Below are 24722 nucleotides of genomic sequence, written 5' to 3'. Positions count from 1 at the left end.
CATGCTGAATAGACATAAATTGGCAAGATGCCACAAAAAGATACCCTGCATAACATCCATTAGCAGCTCTGATGCTAAAGTCAATCCTTTTGAGCTGTTATAATGACATTCTAATCAGAAAAAAGGCACTTATTGTGACAGCAATTTCAACAAGTGATCCCTTTCAGGACAGACCATGTGCGTGCATATGAAGGTGGCATGTCTTGGTGTGTGAGCGTGCAACAGCGAAGTGCGTGTGTGTGTGTGTGTGTGTGTGTGTGTGTGCGTGGCTCCTGTGTGACACAGTGGCTGGTGTCAGGTGTACTTGCCTGGGTGTAAGTGGGCTACTGCGCTGCTCTGCTCTGCTCTGCTCTGTTGTGGGCCGAAGCTCCTTGCTCCCTGTGTGTGTGACAGCTCCAGTCCACAGAATAAGTAACTGACTGACTGACTGACTGACTGGCGTCTTGTATAAACGCCTCAAACACAGGAGCTGCTTCCTGCTCCCCGTCGGGCGGCTGCACACCTGTGGCGCTCGGGAGGGATGTGCCGGTGCTGCAGGAGGACATTAGGTCAGGTGACCCAGCTTAGTCTGGCCTTAATTACAACTTAATTAGCCTGTCTTCGTAAGCCGCCGCCGTCATCTGTGTCAGTGGGCTAGGAGAGCACCTAGGGCCTATTTCTGGAGAAGAGCTTTTCCTCCCTACACAGTCTTTCATTCAGTCTTTCACTACCTCGCTCTACATGTCAATCAAATTCTCTCCCTTTCTCTTTTTCACGCTCTTTCTCTCTCTCTTTCTGTCCATGTGGCTATCCCTTGCTCCTCTGTCTGTATTTGACCTGACGACGTAGAGAGAAAGTGAGGGGGGTCTATTCAAGTGAAGAGGTCCACAGAGACAATCCCCATAGCAAACAGAGAGAGGGAGGAGAGGCGAGACGGAGAGTGCGAGGGTGTTAGAGATTACAGACCTTGAAAAGAGTGACCGTGATCTCGATGTTCTCCGGGACGGGCCAGACCACCACCCCTCGGTACGGGTTCTTGATGCCAGGCTGCCAGCTGTGAGACTGGAATGAGAAAATAAATCCACACACACACACACACACACACACAACAGCATGAGACAGAAAACCAGCCACAGTCTAACCTGTTCTTGCACACAGCCAAATATTTTTATCTCTTTCTGGCTGGAATACTGTTCAGTAGTTTAACTTCCAGCTGAACCTTTGAACTTTGCCTTGTGGAGTAAATACATCAACACCAGGACAAACCACACAACACTGATCTCTTTCTCTCTCTCTCTCTCTCTCTCTCTCTCTTCTTCCCCTCTCTATATCTCTCTTCCCCTCCCTCCCTCACAGTTCAAGCCCAGCAGAATAGACTACATCAACCACACCTGCTATTGCTGACACAGCACCTCACTACAGAGAGAGAGAGAGAGAGAGAGAGAGAGAGAGAGAGAGAGAAAGTGAGAGGGAAAGAGAGAGAGAGAGAGAGGGAGGGACAGACACAAAGAGAGGGAGGGAGGGAGAGACACAGAAAGAGAGAGACACTTTTAGAGGCGTAGAGGGGAATACATAGAGCAGAGCAGAGGAGAGGACTTAATCAGCAGTCTTTCTCCATGTTAAAGTCGCCCTCTGTCTGCTGTGTGGGGGCCGCCGTATGACCCGGGCGGTGTTCTGACTCTGCTGTGCATTTAAATTCTGTCAAGCTCTGTAGCTGAACCAACCCCTTTCAATGTCATTTAGTTCTGCACCCATCAGCAACCCCACTAAACCACATGAATTCTTATCAAGAACGCCCAGCCATAATGAAGAGAGACGTCCATTACGTCAAATGTAACACAGGTCTTGGGACTTTGAGTGGCGTACATTATGCTGTTAAACAGGGCTAAGGTGCAAAAAAGGAACGCAAACCAACCTTGGAGGATTTCCGTCGACTGCGGCGAGTCCAGACCACCACCAGCTTGTCCGGTTGCCTGTGGACACGGAGGAGGAGAGCAGACAGTCAGTCCAAATTCAAAATCAAATTCAAATTCAAATTCAAATTCAATTCAATTTTATTTATATAGCAACATAACAATACAATTGTCTCAAGGCGCTTTACAGAGCCCAGAGCCTGAACCCCCTTAGTGCAAGCACAAATTAATCAAATTCATCCTTATAGTGATGGTTCCACTTTAAACCTGAAGATCACTCTTCGAGGGGGGGGGGCATACTGATGAAGGTGTAGATTTACATTTAGTCAATTAGCAGACACTTTTATCCAAAGCGACTTACACAGATTTTTGCATTCAGTGTTTTGCTCAAGGACACTTCCACACTTGGTAAGGAGGAGTGAGAAATCGAACTAGCAACCTTCCGATAACTAAACGATTCCGCCTGTACCACTGTCGCCCCGTGGAGATGTGCAGTCATGCAGCTAACCCTACAGCCATGGCACTTCCTGTGACCTAGACTTGTTAGAGGTTACTGAGCATGAAGTAGGCTGACTGGTTAGCTGCACACGTCTCATTAGCGCATGCTAACTCACAGAGGCCCATCGGACACCTTTATCGAGCTACAAGGGTCCAAGCTGCATCTCACAGCCAGGCATAGAGGAGAAGGCCAGGCAGAGAAGGAGGCAGAGAGGAGAAGTGGGGAGAATGAGGGGTGGGAGAATATGAGGGGGGGAGAATATGAGGAGGGGGGGGGGGGGGATATGAGGGGTAGGATGACCCACCCCCTCCAGATAACAGAAGTGCCATGACAGCATTCTCTTCTGATTTCTGACAGTCAGTCAAAGATTTAAGAGTTCTCTCTCTCACACACACTCTTACAAAATACTGATAAGAATCTCCAGACATACATGATTCATCCACACACACACACACACACAGACACACACACAGACACACACACACACAGACACACACACACACAAAAGAATGAGCTTGTGAAATATGGTCCTGTTAGAACAAGTCCTCAAAATCAACACAGATATGAAACTAATGCAGTCCATCAAACTGCCACTGCTCTGAGCTGAGAGTCCTCCCTACACACAGTGCGGAGTAGTTGTGCGTGCATGTCTTCTGTGTGTGTGTGTGTGTGTGTGTGTGTGTGTGTGTGTGTGTGTGTAGGTGTGTGTGTGTTCATTCAGGTGGTTCAGTCCTCCAGGGGAGTAAATGAATGATGAGGCTGAGCCAGAAGCAGAGCTCTGCAGACCCAGACAGTCAGCCTGCACAAAGAGAAGCCGGCAGAGGCTGACCACTATGTTACTGCAGTGAGGTTACTACAGCCTGCACGCACCTGCGTACAATCCCCACACACACACGCACACACACTTTCTCTCTGTTTGTCTCTGGGTTAGGGCGGAGACTACAGTGGATTCGCTCCAATAAGAGGCTCAGTAAGGGCAGTGGATCCTGTGATCTCACCATGCAGGGGGTATGTGAACATACATGTTCATGACTGTGTGTGTGTGTCTCTGTGTGCCTGTGCCTATGCCTGTGTGTGTGTTTGTTTGTTTGTGTGTGCCAGTGTGTGTGTGTGTGTGTGTGTGTGTTTGTGTGTGTGTGCGCCCGTGCCTATGTGTGTTTGCCTGTGTATGTGTGTGTGTGTGCGTGTGTGTGTGTGTGCATGTGTGCTTGAGAAAGGGGGAAGAAGAGAAAGAGAGTCAGAGTGAGGGTGAGGGTGAGAGGGAGGGAGAGTGACGATTTTGAAATGGAGAAAAAGTTGAGGGCCATAAACGCCAAGTGCTCTGCTGTAAGGGATTCCAGTTGGAAACCAGCTCAGGCACACACAAAGTTGCGTTTGAAGGCTTTCCAGGCGTTTCCCAGCAGCCTCTCTGGTGGGTGCCTGCATGTGTTTCCTGTGAAAGTAGTCACAGGGCCATTAGCTGTGTCAACCCCACCCCCCCCCCCCCCCCCCCCCCAAGTCATACATGCAGGGACTGAAGTCTGGCCACTGACCACACAACTGTCAATTCACTCTTTGTGTCCTGTTGACAACCCACAAAGAAACAGCTAAGGAAACTGTATGGAACATTTAAGTTGTGACTTTATGCTGAAGTTCCATTTCAAATTAAACCGTAGAAATCTGTGAACGGAATGAGAATGGAGAAGCAAAGGGCGGCACTGGCTTTCCATGTGACGAAGATAATGTTTCGCAAAATATGTTGCAAAATAGTGATGTTTCTGACCAACACATCTGCTAGTAATATTGAGAAATCAGCATGAACAAACTTCCAGAAACAGCATGCAAAAACTTCCAGAAAACGGTGTTAGAGAGAGAGAGAGAGATAGAGAGAGAGAGAGAGATGAAGAGATAGAGTGAGAGAGAGAGTGAGGGGGGGAGAGGGAGAAGGGGAGAATGAGTGAGAGTGAGAGAGAAAGAGGAAGAGAGAAGAAGAGAGAGAGGGAGGGGGAGAACTGTAGCAGATAGAGAGAGGATACGGCACAGAGCAGCCCATTGTCTGTGCTCCCATGACCACTGCTGGAGCTCCACAACCCTGCAAACCCCCCCCCCAGGGCCCTTTGTGCTGAGGGACCACAGTGCCCGGGCACACTGCACCATGTCAGGCATGCCAACCATGCTGCACGCCTGCCCCTGCCTCCAAGGCTGCACTGTGCCCTTGCTTTGCCACCTCCAACACACACAAACATTCCACTCTTTCCACCAGTTTTCCCTCATGTTCCCTCCCTTACTCACACACACATCACCCGCCCCTTTCACACAATAACCCTCTTCTCCATCAATCTCTGTTCAGCCTCACAGTGTTCCTGCGCACACACACACACACACACACACACACACACACACGGTACCAATTAACCCCCTAACCTCTGTGTTCAGAACACATTCTCTTCCCCTCATATGTTTCTCACTCTCCCTCATACAACCACCCCAACACACACACACACTCTCACTTTCTCTGTCTCTCAACACAAACACACAAACACACACACTCAACACAAACACCACCACAGACTTGGATCCCTCCCTTTCTTCTTCTTCTTCTTCTTCCCCCCCCTCTGCCCTGGTCTCCCTCCGTGTAGCCCGCTGCATTCCATTCCTCTCAGACCTCCACTGGTGGAGCGAGCGAGCGGCACATCGCGGCCCAGTGATGGAACGCCGCAGGAATGCTCCGCAGCACTTACACCCATCAAAGTGCTGACTGCCTCACAGCTTCACACTCCCTCCCTCCCTCCGCCCCCCTTTTCTCTTCTCTCCTATCGACGCTCATCTGTTTTCTTCTGGGGTTTTTCCCCCCTCCTCCTTCTTCTTCTTCTTCTTCTTCTTCTATCCCCCACTCCCCCGGGAGGCACAGAGATTCCTGTGACGCTTGAACAACACACCTTCAACCCCAAGCTCACCTCCTCCCCCCGCGCTTAAACACTAGAAACAGGTGAGTGGATTGGCAAAGACACACACAATACACACACACACACACACACACACACACACACACACACACCCACAAACAACACACACTCCTCTGGGAGAGCAGGGCATAGAAGAAGAACAAAAGCGAGACGAACAGCTCAGGAGGGAGCCCATTTCCTTGCTTTTCATTTCTCTCATCAAATGATTCGCATCAAATGGATTCCATCTGAGGACAGGGTAGGGGAGACAGGGTAGGGGAGACAAGAGGAGGGATAAAGCAATGATAATAAAAAACATAATACTAAATAAACTGAAAAAGGGCAAAGAAAAAAACCACAAAGCCCTATTGCTGAAAGCTGATGCTTTCATTATGAAGGCAACTTCTGGGCCAGGAGTCCACTGGATGACTGACTCTCTCACATGGCAGGTGAGCGAGGAGAGCGTTACAGCCCCTGCGAGTGGAGGGGGGAGGGGGTATATTGGTATATAAAAGTGCTACATCCCAACTGCGATTCCCACCTGTGGTGACAACAAAGGACAACCATCTGCTCTGACAATAGGCAATCAAACACAGAGAAAATGCCGACCTGGCACAATCAGCGCTGTAACATCTGGCAGACAGCAGAGTCGCTGCTGCTGATTAGGACAGATGTGTTGTGGGTTATCCAGCAGACTGGCAACTGGTCATTTAACTGGTCAGAATGCCTTCAAAAGGAGAAACACATTCTATGTGTGTGAATAAGAGTAATGTTATCAGGTGCGCCGTCACATCAAATACAAGTTCACTATATTTAAAGTTCAGCCAAATGCATTCAGTAGAAGTGCAAGCTTGCATTCCATAAAAGTATAAGCATGCTTGGAAAATACAGAAACACATTCTGACTTCTAATAGCAACCAAACCCTTAGAGGGTTGAATAGTTTGCGGTGTAGTATTTGTCTGGGGAGAAATAGACTACTCTGGAATGCACCAGTCTGCAGGAAATGCAACATCAACAATACCTTGCTACAAATGTAATGGGGTTATAGCTAGTAATACAATATATCTTTCAGAAAAACAATCCAGATCCTAGTATGAAAATGGATATAAAAACACCCGAGTGCACAAAGCCTACAGCGGCTCTTTTCAGAGGTTTCAGAGGGGAGGACTGCAGCTCATATTGTGCTTCAGTGGGTTACTGAAGCAGCCAGCAAGTTCCGCCAGCACAGACTGCCGACTGCCGTCCAAGAGTGTTTACCTTTCTCATTCCCAGAGGCTAGAATAGATAGAAGACTGCAGTCGACTTCCACAAGATCATCTTGTACCAATGATGACAGGAGAGGCTGTGTGTAATATAGGCCAGACTCACAGGGAGTGAGAGAGTAGCCCAGACTGATGGGAGTGAGAGAGTAGCCCAGACTCACAGGGAGTGAGAGAGTAGCCCAGACTCACGGGGAGTGAGAGAGTAGCCCAGACTCACGGGGAGTGAGAGAGTAGCCCAGACTCACGGGGAGTGAGAGAGTAGCCCAGACTCACAGGGAGTGAGAGAGTAGCCCAGACTCACGGGGAGTGAGAGAGTAGCCCAGACTCACGGGGAGTGAGAGAGTAGCCCAGACTGATGGGAGTGAGAGAGTAGCCCAGACTCACGGGGAGTGAGAGAGTAGCCCAGACTCACGGGGAGTGAGAGAGTAGCCCAGACTCACAGGGAGTGAGAGAGTAGCCCAGACTGATGGGAGTGAGAGAGTGAGCCCAGACTCACAGCAGAGCCATGGGGAGTGAGAGAAGTGAAGGGAGGTAGATTTGGCACAGAGGAAGAGACCTGTGAAAGGCAGCTCTCTTGGAGAGACAGAAACGCCTGCTGAGCTCCTGACAGGTGCTGGAGAGCCGCTAGCAGGTTGAGATGTGTGCACTGGCACGCGCGCACACACACACACACACACACACACACACACACACACACACACACACACACACACACACACACACACACACACACACACACACACACACACACACACACACACACACACACACACACACACACACACACACACACACCACACACACACACACACACACGTTTAAACAACCTCAGTAGGTGCTCCCTGAACTCCAGTGTACTCAGCCCCAGTCCACTGCACTGCGGCCAAACAGACCAGCCTACAATTACCCGCCTCACAAACTCACAACCAACCAGCTATGGACTCTTACCATTTACACAACAGTACTCAATGTGCCAGCCCTTCTTGCTGGAAGTGTTCACATCATGTCCATCACCATCACCATCACCTTTGCCACCCTCCACAAATGACCTCTGCTCCTCCCAATGTGTCTGAAAACTTCATGTTATGTTCATCCCGAGTGTTTTGCTCAACAAATATCAGTGATATAAGCGCTCCTCCTACGCAAGCTGGTCAGGATCTGCGAATCAGTTCTTCTCATGCCCTCCAACATTACACACACACAATCAGTTCTTCTCATGCCCTCCAACATCATATAACACACACACACACACACACACACACACACACACAACACACACACCAGTTCTTCTCATAACCTCGAACACCTCCACCAACATCATCTAAACACACACACACACGTCAAAAGCAGCAAACTTCATCTTCCTCTCGACTTCATCCTCCGCTGGCTCCAGAGGCAGGCAGAGCAAAGGCGACTGGGCTAAGCTCACCACGAGTCGTGAGCGAAGAAAGTGGTAAAAATAGCACGAGGGATGAGAGAAGGAGGGGAAGAAAAGACTCATAGAACAGGCAGACCGCCCTGAGAGGAAAACACTACCCTAAAGACAAGCCCGTTTCTCTTTCCTTTCTTCCATTTCGATTTCAAAAGACGTTTTTCTTTTTTTTTTTACAAAACACGTGGGAAGAACTTGAAGTAAATGTAACAATGTTGGCTATATAAATAAATAAGGGGAAGCGATAAGAGAGCTGAAGTAGGTCATGCGCAGCAGGGGTGCAGGATGGGCCCAGGGAGATGCTATCTCCGGGAAGCGGGTATGGAGGGAGGCCGTTAGCCAGCCAGACAGGCCCGGGCGGAAGTGTCTTCCCTGGGCATAACCAGATTGTTTGCAGGGCGGGTGGGGGTAGACTGGAGACTCCCTGGACTGCACTGCATTGTTCATAGTACCCAACCATCCACATTTGTGTGTGTGTGTGTGTGTGTGTATGCACAAAGAGGTCTGCTGATTAGTCCTTATAGTGGTGTCTGTAGGTGGTAGGTACAAGTGTAACTGTGTGTGTGTGTGTGTGTGTGTGTGTGTGTGTGTGTGTGTGTGTGTGTTGCTACTGGGGGAGGGAGAGAATTCATACACACCAAACACACACACAAAGGAAGTTGTTTGGTGCCTGATGCAGTCTGCAGATGTGGTCGTCTCCTCACCCTGTTGTTTTGGGAGCCACTACAGAAGTCTTTTTCTGGATCTTTCTGAAAGGTTTTATGGCCACAGGCTAGCGTGCTAACAGCTTGGGTCCTGTAAAACTCAGCCAGACTAGCCTTTAAGTGGTCGAGGCCGGACTCGTCATTACAAAAAAACGCAACTGCTGGGCATCCGCCATTCATTCTCTTCTTGGTCTTGACTGCTGTGTCACCGTCTCAGTCTCTGCCTTTTCTTTCTGTCTATGGCACAGGGTCAGAGGATGGGAAGGGGGGGGGGGGGGGGGGTGGTGTATCCGGGAGGGGAAGAGAAGAAGCTGGAGTGTATCCTCAGCAAGCAGGTCAGCAGAGAAAAGCATTACTAAAATAAAAATCTGAATAAAGAGAGACCGGGGGGGGGGGGGGGGGGGGGCACTTCCTCAGTGACAGCTGCTAACGAATACGCCTGCCAGTCCAGAGGAAAGCCACTCAACACTGGACACACAGCTGACAGAGCACTGGCTAGAGTATCCTCACACTCACTCACATACACACACAAATACACCACAGGTCCCTACCATCCCTGTCCAACAGGCTGTTTATGGAACAGGAGGGAAGCGCCTCTGTCTGCGCAAACAGGGAGAGTCCCATCCTCAGATATATAGCCGTGTGTGTGTGTGTGTGTGTGTTCGCTCCTCTGTTGTTTTGTTTTTGGGTGTGGAGGAACCTTTGGCCAACCCTCCTCCTTCTAACCTGCACCACCTTCACCATCATCATTCAAATACGGTGTTTTCCACAGACAGTCATTGCTCCAATTACTTATCCGAAACATCATCATAAACCTCACCATCACCACTCGTATCCCATTTTTTGCTGAAGTGAGAGTTGCCCCACTGTGGTGTCCTGTGTGGTGATCAGGGATAGAGCAGGGCTGGTGTGTGAGTGCTGGTCTCTCTAAGAAAAGAGAGAGAGAGAGAGAGAGAGAGAGAGAGAGAGAGAGCGCAGGTGCTGGTTTCTCTAATGAAGGAGACAGAGCAGGACTGATGTGTGTCTGGAGGTCTCTACTGAAGGAGAGAGGGCAGGACTGCTCTCTCTCCTTCAGTAGATAGACCTCTACTCACACATCAGAGGTAATATGAGCATACCTGAGAGTACCGAGCTCTGCCAGAAAATATCCCCAGAGAGAGTTTTTGTCTTTTTACAGCAGTCAGACAGGAAAAAGCTTAAATCAATACCTCAGTTCCATGATTGGTACCTAAATGGCATGGACTGCGAAATTTACTTTTACAGAAAAACAATCTGCACAGAATTGTGGAGAAGCCAGCTTTAAAACTCTCGTGCGCTAGAGTAGACAAACAAGATCTTGACCACACACACACACACACACACACACACACACACACAGACACACACGAAGGGTGTGACCTGAGTTGAAGGCTGCTGGAGAGAGGCGTCAATAGCCTCTCACCTCCACTCACTCAAGCCTAAGAGAGTCTCAACAGAGATATGCTACTCCTGCAGCTAAACACACACACACACACACACACACAGTCTCTAAAGATGCACGCTTAAACTGTGTGCACACGGAATACAGCATGAAGTGTCTACAAGTACATGCTTAAACTGTCCGACACACACACACACACACACACACACACACACACAACCATCTGCTAGTTTCTGACACTGTAGACAAACTGAAATCTGCTCTTTCACACTGCAGCCTAATGCCTCGGTCTGTTTCTGTATTTGAACCTGGCAGCAGACCATGTGCCATTACCAGATAACTGCTGGAAGCTGAAACGGCTTCACCTGAACAGGCACCTCACTTATACTGCTCTGGCGCTGAGCAAATGCCATACCAATTACACAAATGTCCACGTTCTCACAACACCGCCATTTAGTTTACAACTCATTTTGCACCAGAGTAGAACTAATTACTGCTGGTATTGTTCCCGGCCCAGCCCTGCCCATTTTCTCCCATCAAATAGCCTGTGGTAATGGAAATATTCATTTTTATGGACTTTCAGACCGGGTGATAAAATGGGCTTTATTGCTCCCCATTATGACATGAGTCTTCCCTACAGCAGCGAGGCAAGCAGAAAGAGGGCCTCTGAGGACAGACACTGCAGCCCTGGAGAAGACTGCAGGGATACGCTCACAAACGCAGCGATCACAGAAACACACACACACACACACACACACACACACACACACAAAGACACACACAGAAACACAAAGACACACACAGAAACACAAAGACACACACACACACACACACACACACACAGTGTTGGAGAAGACTGCAGGGATACGCTCACAAACGCAGCGATCACAGAAACACACACACACACACACACACACACACACACACACACACACACACACAGAAACACAAAGACACACACAGAAACACAAAGACACACACACACACACACACACACACACACACACACACACAGTGTTGGAGAAGACTGCAGGGATACGCTCACAAACACAGCAAAATCATTCAACGCTCGAGAACAAAGGCTCGCCGTACAGGAGATGACGAAGAATCCTCTGAAATTAGGTCCTCTATAAATTAGAGGGACAGCACCTTCACCACAAATCACCTGAACACAAAGACAAAGCTCATGAAAACCCTACAAAGGCAGACCAATGGCTCTGCAATTTTTGTTCATGGGACTCTTGGGGTATTCTGCGAAGGAGGATTGCAGACAGGGTTCTAGGTTTTACTTGGCACATTTGACTGGCTGCCTGCAAGCCTAAGAAATGTTGCTTCATGAGATCATGTCACCTGCAACGTTCACGTATAGATATAAACAAGAAACATTAGCAAACGGATTTCGTGACCCCCAGCATCTGCGAAAGTGTACACAGACTGAGGTGAAGTGATCTAATTTCTCTGAGGCTACGTGCGATCCTATCAGAAGTCCCTACGATGCACGTATTTTATTTCATTGTTTATTATTTTAACATTCATGATTAACAAAAGTTTACTTCCCAAGCACCTCTGGTCTGATGCTGACCGTTCTGAAAAAGAGGATAGGAGGAGGAGGGTGAGAGAAGGCTTGTTCCTTCCCTCACCCTGAACAACTGTCTCAATCCCAAACCAGATAGAACCAGCTTTACAGACTCCTGCAGAGCACGAGCAAGGAGCAAATCTTCCCGACGTCGATGTGAATCTTATGTCTCTGCTTGTGTGTCAGAGGAGTCCTTGAGTCTCCTCTCCTCGCCTCCCCTGGGCTCAGCAGGTTTAATGTGTCATCTGAGGAGGGCTCACCGGGGGCGTCTGCACCATCAAACGGGTGTGCGCTCGACGGACGAATCAAAGACCTTCTCATGGATGCATTGCTCATCTCCTGCTTCTCTCAGTTTAAAGTGGAGCGGAGCAGAGAGACAGGCAGACATGGGGGGTGGGGGGGTATTCTGCACTTCGTCACAGACCAACACCCTCAGTGACCACCACCACACCACCCCACCCAACCCCACCCGACCCAACCCTCAGGCTCCATCAAGGCTTTCAAGATCCAGTTTGGTTCTCAGAGACTTTCTTCACAGCCATACTGTCCACGCCCCTCGTCTCTGCACCTTGCGCTTTATTTTTACTTTCTGGTCTGGTCCTGAGAACTGACGCTTTGTTCCAGAGCCAGTCAAGGCAGGTGTTCTTTTTTTTGTGATCAATTTTTTATTGACACCATTTATGCAGTCAAGACATTCATGCAGTTACAACATGCAAGACAAAAGTATATCAGCACATTATTTCCATTTATCATCTGGTGTACAAGGCAGGTGTTCTGATGCATGCAGAGAAGCGTCCAGCTTTTGTTTCACATTCAACTGATTCACATGAAAGCGAGTCAAGCTGTAGGCTGTGGGAAGCAGATGAGAAAGTGAATGTGCTCGTGTGTGTGTGTGTGTGTGTGTGTGTGTGCGCTTGTTGGTGTGTATAAAGAAGACCTTTTTCATGTAGCTCAGCTAAGAGCAGAAAACAGTCTAGTGCACTGAGAACAGGGGAGGCTGAGACACTGCCTCAATCGCTTCACACACACACACAGACACACACACACACACACACACACAAAAACTGTAACTGTCATGTGGTCCATGTCAAAAAACATAACTGCATGCATGTATCATCTTCATAGCACAGTCTTGTGGGGGGGGGGGGGGGCGGGGGGATTGATTAGGTGTCACGTCTTTGACAGCAAACACAACACCTCAGTAAACGGCCAAAAGGCCTCAATCACACAAACCGAATGACTCACATAGCCAGAGGTGTGTGTGTGTGTGTGTGTCAGTCAGTGCGGGCACATGATGGCAGCACTCCGATCCCATCCAATTCTCTCCATGGGGGGTTTACTGCTCTATCTCAAAGCACATGGCAGTGACCAATCTAGATCTTGGCCGCGTCAGTTCAAATCAAATGCGGAATGTTTACATCTGCTACCGTTGATTATACATTAAATACGTTGTGAAATGAAAATGAAACAAAAACACACCACAGTTAAAGTTGTATTAGTATTGATTGATTCAAATCGATATGAATGGATTACATGACTAACAACTGGTGGAAAGTAATATGAAAATATTTGTTCACTGAATTAGCGTTCTGTCCCAAACAGTTGCGTTCCACTTTCAAAGTTTCACTTTCGCTTTCAGTATTTCAACGTGAATGAGAGGGAGCACAAGAACTGAGCGTCTAGCAGCGTTTATCATATCATATACATTATATATGATGCATGTATATGTCTGTGGGCACGATCTCAAGCACGTGCAAAAGTTGTTGTTGTCCAATTTGAATCAGATACGAGAGACACATCATGCGCGCCCAGTCCAATTACCAGCGGAATCGAATCGTGTGTCCAGGGGTTTACATCGGAGTCCAGTCGGACTCAAGTCGGACACAATGAATCTAGTTCTGGGGAGACACATGTGTCCAATATCCAATTTAAATCGGACTGAAATCGGAAATTGGACACATGTGTCCACACTGAGTGTTCACGTTAGCCGGCTATGGCCGGACATTGGCCGATTGAAGGCATGAATGGCCGGTATAATAAGATGTAAACGGCCCAAATGTCCGATAGAAAATATGTATGTAGGCTATGATTAATCAGTAACATATGAAACCAACAAAACAACTGTAACATAAACCTGAATATAATCAGCCTGCTATGTCATTAAAAAAAAGTTCTAAAGCAGATTTGGATTGCATTCGGAACATGCGCTGGTCGAGGTTCCGCGACACACGCAGGCTGGTTTCCCCGCTAAAAACTGTTCACTAAAATAAACAATAACAAAATTTCAAAATGGCTAAGCAGACGTCTCTCGGCCAGTTCTTCAAAAAGACAACTGATAGCCTTGATAGGCCTAATGATTCGTCAAGAAATGATTCGACTCCAAGTACATCATCCGAGGCCCCGACGGATTTAGGAAATGCGCCTGCCAAAAAACTTAAAAGGAGTTTTAAAGCTGAATGGGTCGAGCAATTCCGTTGGCTAAGGTCGGAAAAGGTGGATGGTCGAGACACAATGTTCTGTAGCATTTGTGAGAGAGCAGGCAAGTTAAACGGCTTTACGAAAGGCTCCATCAATTTAAAAATATCTGCCTTAGTTGACCATAGCGAGTCATCTGACCACAGAGCCGCTATGTCCCTAACACCGCAGCAAAGTGCAATGAGAGTGCACTGCGATAACGCCACTAAATCTAAAAGAGACGCACTCGTGGCACAAATGAAAGTGGTGTAGGCTATCACATGGCTAAACGTGACATCCCAAGTAATCAGTTTTGCGGATTGACAGAATTACTTGAGTGTTTGGAAGCTCCTGATTTTCAATGTGGTGCTAACCTCTATCAGCACAACGATTTGTGTCGTTAATTTGTGTCGTTTCTCATTTTGAGTTTTGGTGGTTATTCAATTAGGCCATTAGTGAATAACGTCCGGTAGACATTCCAAATGGCCGATATTCTGGAATAGCGTCGGACATTTGTCCAGCCAAGAAAAAGTCTAGCGTGAACCCTGGTGTGTGTTTGTGTGTGTGTGTGTGTGTGTGTGTGTGTGTGTGAGAGAGAGACAAATGAAGAGTGGTTTGGATTCGTCAGCGGGTGAGTTCATTGGCTTTGACAGGAGTGGAGGAAGAAACACGAGCGGCACTTTTTCATCACGTCAGGCGACCAGTGTGTCTCTAGGACTCCTGGTTACATTAACAGCCGTACACACTTACACACACGTACACACGTACACACACACTAAATTATAAGCGGTTAAAGCAGGCTGTCTTTTCAAAAAGGAGATGCAATTTGTGATGCTCTTTTTCAGCCCTCAGACGGGAGAGCAGCTGCTGAAAAAGCCATTGCAGAGCTTGCAATGATATGTGTGACTATGAGAGAGAGAGAGAGAAAGAGAGAGAGAAAAAGACAGAGAGAGAGAGAGAGAGAGAGAAAGAGAGAGAGAAAAAGACAGAGAGAAAGAGATGACCTGTGCTACAGTGTGACAATAGAAGCTCTGACTGCAGGGTTTCAGACCTAAAGCTGCAGCGACCGTTTGCAAGAGAGTGAGAGGGAGAGAATGGAGGAGAGAATGAGAAATACGAAGGTTGGGGAGGGGGGGCGGTAATAATACGTTGAGGACTGCAGATTACAGTGGCAGGGCTGTAGCAGGGATGCAATCAGAGCGTCAGGAGGAGAGGGGAAGGGGCGGCGCTGCTTCAGCCATTTGGAAACAAAGCAAAACACTTACAGCAAAACACATGAGGTCAGGCATACGACATCAGCACATAAGAGTCAGCACAGCCTCAGACTAGCGCTTTGTGGTACACCAGAGGTGAAACACAAACACACATCTACAAAGACTGTGTGTGTGAGGAGAGAGAGAGAGAGGACACTGTAACCCCAGTCTAAGGCGAGAATGATGCACCATTTTCCCGCTTCAGTTACCCACACCCACACCCACACACACCTTTGCAGCAAACGTTGCTAGTTACCTATCTTAAATGGTTTAATTGAAGGAGTTCAGGTTGCATGAGATGCTAGTTATCTAGCTGATGTTGTAGTCTCCTTGATTCAACAATATTATAAAAGGAAAAGGTGACAACCCTCAGGGAACCTGTGCAGCTTAACATTATCATGTTCACATTCACACATGTTAACATGAGTTCATCACATGCTTGGGGGAAAAGCATACCGCCACGTCTAGGACGCATACGAGTATAAGCCGCAGGGCTGCAGAATTTGTACAAAATCAATGTATAAACCGCAGTTAATAGTCAGGAAATTAGGTAACTGTTTAAACCGAATCATGAATTGTAGCACAATGATTCAACTAGCAACCAGTGGCTTCCCTGTAGACAGCTAGTAAGTCAAAGGTCTCCCCACTCGTGTGAGTGTGAGTGTGAGTGAGTGCGAGTTACACTCCAGCAGACACTTCAGACCCGTATACAGTAGGCTAGGCATCTGCTGCTCATGCAGAACTTTGTCTCCCTCCGAGAACTCCAGTAATAATACCCTGGTAATATAATCCCTTTGGGATTGAGGCATGAGAACCACAAAGACTCCTCACTTTCAGTTTCAAAATAAAAGCTTTGGTTCATGTGTTTTCTGCATTAAAAGTAACGCTGACACTCTGCAACCCATTAAGGACCATTCTGCGACCTAAGAGTTGAGAGAACACTGTGTTGGAGCTCAGAAAGCTGCATCAAGATGCTCTGAAAACCTCTTTCGGACACGTTCCAAATCCAATGCACTCCCAAACCCCCACCCACACACACACACACACAAACATGCGCATATGAGCATATCCCTACAAACAGTCTAGCTCCAAACACTCCATGCTTCGCATGTGCAGGTACATTTTATGAGTAACTATGTAATGTATACCTGAGATTGAAAAGGAGGGAAGAACGAGAAGGGCAGGGGTAAAAAAGAAAAAGTAAAATAACAACAGAGAGACTGAGCAAGACGGGATGTGGATGTGCGAGGTATTTGTTTCAAGGATGGGGAAATGCTCTTCTACAAGTTGTACCCACCGTGAGACTGAGAGAACATTTACACACACACACACACACACAGACACACACACAACAATTCTACAGCAGTAGAACATTTGCATCAACACACACACACACACACTACACACACACACACACAACAATTCTACAGCAGTAGAACATTTGCATCAACACACACACACACACACACACACACACACACACACACACACACACACACACACACACACACACACACACACACACGTCTACGGCAGTAGAACATTTACCTCATCTTGTACAGCACTTCGGCTGTAGGCCATTTCAAACAGATGGCCCAGTGACAGTTCATGAGGGTAGAAGCTAATGCTGACTGACCTTTATACAGGAATTTCCTGTGTGTATGTCTAAATGTGTGTGTCATAGAATATAAAGCAAAAAGAAGGAGGGAAACACTAACTCCCATGCTCTCAAAAAGCAGACAAAATTAAACAGTCCAACTCTATGGACTGCAATTAGAACATTACCATAGCTATACATGTCCAAGGCTATCCATTTACTTTTGAAATTCATAGTTGGCCATTTCCAGTAAACTAATGTTTTACGTGCTCACGTCATTGATCAAATAGAATATAGTACTGACCTAGAATAGATATGCTTCCAGTAACTTAGGGGAAAGCTATGGCAAGGGACAAACATGAAAGCACAAGCAGGCATACACACAGCAAGATAAACAAACGAAGGAGGGAGGGAGAAAGAATGCAGATATAGACCAGAATCCGAGATGATCAACATGTGCCTCCCTCTTGCCAGAGAACTGATAAAACACATCAGGCACCGACAATTGAACACACAAACAAAACATCCAAACACTACACAAAAACACCAATGGACACAGACATCCATTACTTCAACCAGGGAGGACCACAGCATCATCACGGTCTAATGCTGCCAATGACAAGTAAAACATTTCCAGTATTCCATCCCGCCTTGGCAGGATCATTTCCACTAGAGGCACAAATCCTTACCATGACTTATCACATGCTTCACCTTGTCTCTGTTATTTATATCTGCCTGAGTCACAGTATAACTAATACAAGGACTGATCACCTACCGATCAATAATGCAGAGCAATCAGAGATTGTTGATGGTGACCACCTCATCAATTACACCACCATTAGTGCTAGTGCATCAGTCGTACAGTCAGCTACCATGAGCTCATTTCCTTTTTTGGTTCCGTTTCAACTGGGCAATAAATCTGTTGACTAAACAGAGGCTGTCTAAATAGGCCACGGGGTCATCAAGGTGAGCGTTAAGATGCCTGGAAAATGAACCGACGCTTGTGTGGGTGTGTGGAGAGAGGCAGTGATGTGGTGGACTAGACTGTCACAACAGGCTTTGTTCCTGGGTAGCAGATTGCTTTATGATCTGCCCACCATCCTCTCCTGCATGGCTGAATCAGAGGCAGCAATCTAGCGCAGAGCTATGTGTAGCCAAGTCAATGTGATCTGCAGGGTAAGAAACGAACAGACACACATCGGCAGGGAGGTGATGATGTGACCATCTCTGGCAGAAACCAGAAGAGGCTCAGGGCCTGGCATTATGGATCTGTCAGGAGTCAGCAACAGCTGTTCAAAGAGCAAATAATCACCAACAGAAACCGCCAGCTGTCTTGGACTGGTCCCTGAATGACGTTCGGCCTGCTGAGGAAGACGGCAGGGCAACAAAGGAAGCACGCAGGGGTATGAATTATTAAGCAGGTTACTGGTTACCAAAAGCCAAACAAAGCAACGCCGTCGAAACATGTCACGTGTTTATTACAGATGAGCTCTTCTCGGAGGGGGAGAGATTAAGCTTTTTCTCAATGTTCCTGGTGTGTAGTATGAAACATATTACACTTATTGTGCGCAGTGTGTGTAACTGTACTTTTACATGTGTGTAACGATACGTGTGTGTGTGTGTGTGTGTGTTTGTGTGACTGTGAACTGTAGGTGTGTGTAGGTCCGTGTACTTGTGCGAGTGTGTAACTGTACGTGTGCGTAACTGTACTTGTGCATGTACGTGTGTGTAACTGTACGTGTGTGTGTGTTTGCCCGTTTCATGTGTAACAGCACACCTGAAATGGGCAAGACGTGGTGGCGTTTCCACAACTTCCTGAGGGAGAGATAAAGCGGTATGGATCCAGCTGGAAATTGTTGGCATGGCTGACAGGCTTCAGGAAACAGACAGTATGTTGAAATATTTCACTCATCCTTCTGACTGGCTCCCCTCTCCCTCTCCCTCTCCCTCTCCCACCCCTCAGACAAGCAGGTACAACCACAGATGTGGGGTTAAGAGGGGAAAATGGGAAAAATTGGAGATGAACTGTCTTGGTTTCATTCAAGTGCGTCTTGAGCCAACAAATGTCCCTGAAATAAAGACACGGATAAGGTTCTGTGGTATGTCTGCCTAAGGAAACACCATTAAAGAAAGCAGCATGGAGAAACAAACCCTTTAGACACACAGACTAAACGAGGCACTTTCTAAAACTCGACTAGACTCAACACACAGCTTTATAAGGTGGTCAGCCTGAATGTGACAGGGGTGCAGCTTTCCTCATGCAAGCTCAAACTGTTGAGATTAACTTTTCATGAGCAAGAAGCATCGTGTGAGGGGGGGGGGGTGCATAAGTGTATTTGTGCATGCTCAGCACCTCAAACAGGTCATAGCCTTAAAGGTCACTAAGCTGGAAGCTACGTATTCTGTACTCCCTTAAAAGGTGCAGTCTGTGATTCTAAATCCCATACACTCAAATTCAGTGAATTGCACCTCAGAAGAACAAAAAGTGTTTGTACACAGCCCTGGCTCTGTAAGTGGGAAACAAACACAGTGGCTCGGACCGAGCCATAAACAATCCCAGCCCATCAATACAGTGCATCGGGAGCATGGAAGGGAGGGGTGTCATTTGATTGGCTGTTGTATCAACAGCATGTCATAATCAAATATTAAACAACCTGTAATAAAAACTGAATCGGGGACTGCATCTTTAAACGAGAGAATGCCATAGAACCTTTATGGCCCTCCAGCCCTGCATTTAAGCTTTGAAGGAGCACGAGGAGTTCTGAGAATATCCATCCCTCAACTCCCTTCATTCCAGAAAGGGTAGCCTCTGACCCCACAGCAGTAGATAGCACACTTATCACTCGGGGCTGACTCCTTAGGTCCACTACCCACCCTCATTCTAGAGGAATCTGCATGTCATAGCCTGTATCCTGGCAACGGGATTCTGGGAAATTGGCTCAAGATGTGGTTCTCCAGGGTGGGACAATGGCCCTGTCCACAAAGGACCTCGGCTCACCACTGGACGTGAAGTGAGTGGTCATAATCGATTTATCTGCGCCACTGTGACACTGATGGCCCAGACAGGCATGCTAAAGGGACAGGCGTGCTAAAGGGAGAGGTGGTTGCAGCAGGAGCAGAGGCTGCAAACACAGGATCCACCCCTTCTTCCTCCTCCTCCTCTAAGCCTGAGGCCTGACTGGATAATCACACACACACACACACACACACACACACACACATGTAAGCATTCTGAAATCCCATGATCCTGCTGGGCTACTGATCATAAGTCAGCCCCACCAGTCTCATGTGAACTATGTGCCACCCTTCCATCCACACTCACACTAAAAACCCACACTCTCACACTCAAAACACACACACACATGCAAGCACCCTTCAATCCACCTTCCCACTCCCCTCCAACCTAACCCCCTTCAACTACCTTTATCCTCTTCTCTTCTTTTCAAGGTTTGCCATCCTCTCCTGGTCCTAATTTCCACTGGTGCCATAATACAGGGGCTTTTGGGAAACATCCGTGCTATCTAAAAACCCAAGCTAGGGTTTGGAGCGTGAGCCACATCTGAGCTCAAGGGACTGTTTCAACCGAGACCAAATGGAAACTTCTTCCACTGAAACACAACTGGACAGATTCAATCCAAAGCACAACAGTCACGCTGCCACAGCATGCAAACCCTAGCTGCACACACGCACACCACACGCACACAATAATATACTCCTCCAGCAGAAGCATCTCCACCACAGCAGCCTTTCAACATCTTGTCTGATCTGCAAAAGCTCATCCCTCAACAGAGAGGCCACCACAATGCTAATTCACTCTCTACATCAATTCCTCTCAACAGAGAAAACAGAAAATAGTAACACTCCTCAGTAAGTCATATCAATTTACAAAACATTTACAAACTAAAAAGCTAATCAAAGCAATCAATCAATAAACGTTCAACAAGATCTGTCCATCCATACATGAGAAGGTACAGATGTTTTCTTAAACCTGGGCCTACCTCTCACACATTCCTAGCTGACTCTAGCAGCAGGTCTGGAGGTGTGTTCTCCTTGCCCTGAGGGAGGACCCCCCCCCAGAGCTAATCCTGTGCCTACAGGTCACCTCCCAAACCAGCACGCAGAGGGCACACCCCACCTCAGCCGCATGATAAAGATTTACTACTGCAGGGACGACCAAGCCAAGAACAAAGCACAGTCATCAAGTAGGCTACCCTATAGAAGCCACAGCCATGTTGCCACTAATCCATGATGGAGTATAAAATGGTCATAGACGGAAACTGTAGGACAGGGTCCACCAGCTGGAGAACTGAACAACTGTGAGGAAGTGAGTATGAGTCCAAACAATGGCAACATAAAATGAATTATACTTGTGGCCTATGAGTTTCTGCTGGGTCCTACAATCTACTTAATTTCTTATATGAGGAAATTCTCTCGGGTCAAACATGAAATCAATTATTAAATCCAATGTTTAGTCAGCGTTATCAATATGTTTAGACGATTGGTTTTTCTGTGACATCAGTTTAAGACATTGGTGGCTAGGCGATTCTGTGTGACAGTGCAGCAGTTCCCAAAGTAAGCAAACCGGAGACAGGCAGAGGAAGAAAGCATGCATTGCAACAGAGGAGTCAAACACATCGGCCCCTCCCAATCTGCAGATATGCCCGCACTCCAGCGGGACCGTATATAAATCAGAGGCCAAGTCAGCATTCCAGAGCTGGCGCTAGCGCCCGATTCCTAATTAACTACACATAGCATACAGTACTTGGCGTGCAGAAAGGGAGAGAAAGAAATACTCGAATATCGACGTCGCCGATACATTCGCGCTAAGAGATGACAACTCACCATTTCTTTGTGCATTCCACCATGAGTTCCTGGTAGGAAGCCACGAATTGGAATTTGGACGCGTGTTTCCCCACACGTTGCAGTCTTTTCCAAACTGAGGCCATGTTTTCTTTATGAACGGAGAGTAGTGTTTCTTTTTTGTCCCGTCCTTGTTAAGCTTTGGCCCTTGGTGCCTTGGTGAAATGTTTCAAAGTATCAGATTGAAATCCACTCCAGTACATTCATTGCTGATCCTCTAATAAAAATATATTTTCTAAATGGATACAAAAAGTACAATCACAAGTGTCAAGCCATCAAAACAGTAGCGACGGCGCTGGCGAAGTGGCATGACATGGTGACAAGGGATTTCCTCTCCAGTGATGATCTGACTTGACAAAGTGCATGCTTTTGGCCGCCAAGTAAAATCCAGATTGTGTCCAATATTACTCCCCTATATTCCACAGCACGAGCACACCTAGAGGGAGAGAAAGGGGTAGTTAGCACTCGTGCATATCTTGACAAAGATACAAATCTAACCGAGATGGGTAAAGGGAGGTGAGGGCGCACGTACGAAAGCGTCCTAGAACACCCCCGACAATAATTCAGTTACTACCTGCGGCACATCATGGCACAACAGGCTTATCTCAAGGTATCTTTTGGTTCTCTTTAATTATGAAGCAGAAAGCGTCTGACAGTCGGTCAGAAATATGGGCCGATGAATACATTGTGTTTGGACGTAGTCTGACGCGGCCGCGACCCACTCATTTCAAATAAACCATAATGTTTGTGAGAAGACACACTTGCCTAAAAGTCCGTTAGGGTATTCTGAGGTATTTGGCTAGCTCAACATTCCACGCAAAATTCCTGAGTTAGACCACACCGCAACCCCGGTTTAGAAACCAATGGAGCGAGCACACCGCTGAAGAGAACTTGTCCTCGTCTGTTTATACTACTGACTTGCTGAACAAACAGGGTTGTAGTGTTTGATATGACAAACATGAGTTGGTGATACCTCTTTAACACTCCTGTTACAGACCTTCACCTTCTATCGTTGACCATCAAAGCGATAGCCATGAGAATGAGATGCCTGTGCCACACACAAATGCATTCTGATACCCTATAGCCTATGTAAAGCCTAGCCTACGTGAGGAGTTAACTTGACATTTAACTTGACGGGCTATTATGGAATTTCTATTCCCTGGTATTCATAAATACTCCCACTACACACATTAAACACTTGTATGGTAACAGTGGCGTCCAGGTGTCAAAGAGGAATGAATTCTCATTCTGCATTGTTAGCTTTAGTTGTAATCTTTTATTACACTGTTTTACTTTTGCAGGCTAGCGAGGAAGCAACTTGAAACACTTCACTGGCTTGTTATGGTCAACTACGTTGCAAAAAACTGTGGTACATCAACTCCCGTAAATGGTGTGTGAAACATCTGGGTTGAAATTGCACTGAACCTTCTGGAGACTCCAAGTAACATGCTAATTGCTATGCAGATGTTTCTGCTAACGCTAGACACGAATGAACTAATACAAGACTGAAAAGGAGAAGAGACGCTTACCACTCACCTCTTTAAATATTTAGCAAGCTAGTTTAATCCTCCTCTGAATGGTGTGCTACGTAGCAAGCTAGCGAGCTACCCGGCTGCATGTAGCCAGCTAGCTAGCTAGCTAGCTTGCCAATTACCAGCTACTTGTGCAGTGTGAGCCATTTAGCAAGCAAAAGCTAGCTCACTATCATAACATAAAAGTAACATAAATTAATCCTTGGGATCAAAAACGTTCTAGGTCTCTTCCAAGCCAAACAGTAACATATATGTTGAGCAAGAAATTGCCGAGGTCGACAACCAAAAAGGAAAAGCGGAGTACGAGTAACGTTAGTCCAACCCCAAACCGTGAAATTCCAGCAACCTCGTCCCGACAAACTCAGCACTCAACCCTCCATCATTTCCCCCCTTACATTCACTCAAACATTTGCGAAATGCTAAAAAGAAACGCCCCATTGAAGGTATCATTGGACATTCTCTCATAAATGTTTACACATTCACGTTGCTTCTCAACCATCGAAGAACACGATTGGTCATGCTAAACGTCTATCAGGTTTTCCTGTCCCGCCCTTACAAGCTAGCAGGCTCAGCTGCATCCAAGAATCCCTGTGACGTGTAGTCCTCCCATTTCTCTTATCGATGTTCTCCATTAGAATCAAATTGTACACGTCATTAAGGTTTAGCTGTGGCCTTTCACGGTGTCAATCACTTTTGTTGACATTTTTTCTCCAGTTAAAGTTAAACGACGTCCTTTACAGATATTGCAAAGCCAGCCTATATTATTCTTCATGGCTGCATTAACACAAAGTCCCTATGATGTTTGTGACACAAAATAATTTAGTGCACTAGGCTGTTTTTACTATTTAAAGAAATATGTGCCATGAGTAATACCTTAAGGGTGAGGCCCTTTCTTATCTTTGAGTCTAAATCATGGAAACTGCTACATCATAATGAATATGGCGCTCGCTCCCCTCACATCAGATTTTGTATTTAGATTAAGTTAACGCCATCAGTGTCCTTCACCAGTTAACACCAGTTAACACATCAAGGCCCCCATCTTGATGAAAAGGACTGCCATTTCACCAGCATATCACATCAACTAAAAGGACTGACCTTGTGATCCCAGAACTCCACATCCTAATACATTAAAAACATAAAATCCCTTTTTTCCAACAAATAACAGTGTACCCTTTGATATTATACCCCCAGGAGGAACAATGGTGTGTGTGTGTGTGTGTGTGTGTGTGTGTGTGTGTGTGTGTGTGTGTGCGCGTGTGTGTGTGAGTGTGTGAGTGTGTGTGTGTGTGTGTGTGTGTGTGTGTGTGTGTGTGTGT

The 24722-nt window shown here is 47.0% G+C and overlaps 1 protein-coding gene across 1 annotated transcript in view; it reads right to left on the bottom strand.

Moving 5' to 3' along the window:
* LOC308373516 (EH domain-binding protein 1-like) overlaps positions 1-23471 on the bottom strand; it is a gene marked incomplete at its 3' end in the record, with an annotated part of 49072 nt that extends 25601 nt beyond the window's left edge. The window contains exons 1-4 of the mRNA XM_080849090.1: positions 23411-23471; positions 21857-22310; positions 1895-1952; positions 946-1041 (exon numbers count right to left, since the gene is read on the bottom strand). Coding sequence (XP_080705216.1) covers positions 946-1041; positions 1895-1952; positions 21857-21960 — 258 coding nt within the window. The 5' untranslated portion in view covers positions 21961-22310; positions 23411-23471. The remainder of the gene's footprint in view (positions 1-945; positions 1042-1894; positions 1953-21856; positions 22311-23410) is intronic.
* Between the last annotated feature and the right edge of the window lie 1251 nt (positions 23472-24722).

This window comes from Sprattus sprattus (genome assembly GCF_963457725.1).
Source record: "Sprattus sprattus genome assembly, chromosome: 12".
NCBI lineage: Eukaryota > Metazoa > Chordata > Actinopteri > Clupeiformes > Clupeidae > Sprattus > Sprattus sprattus.
Note: the sequence above shows the minus strand (reverse complement) of the source record. Positions and strands in the feature narration are given on the sequence as shown.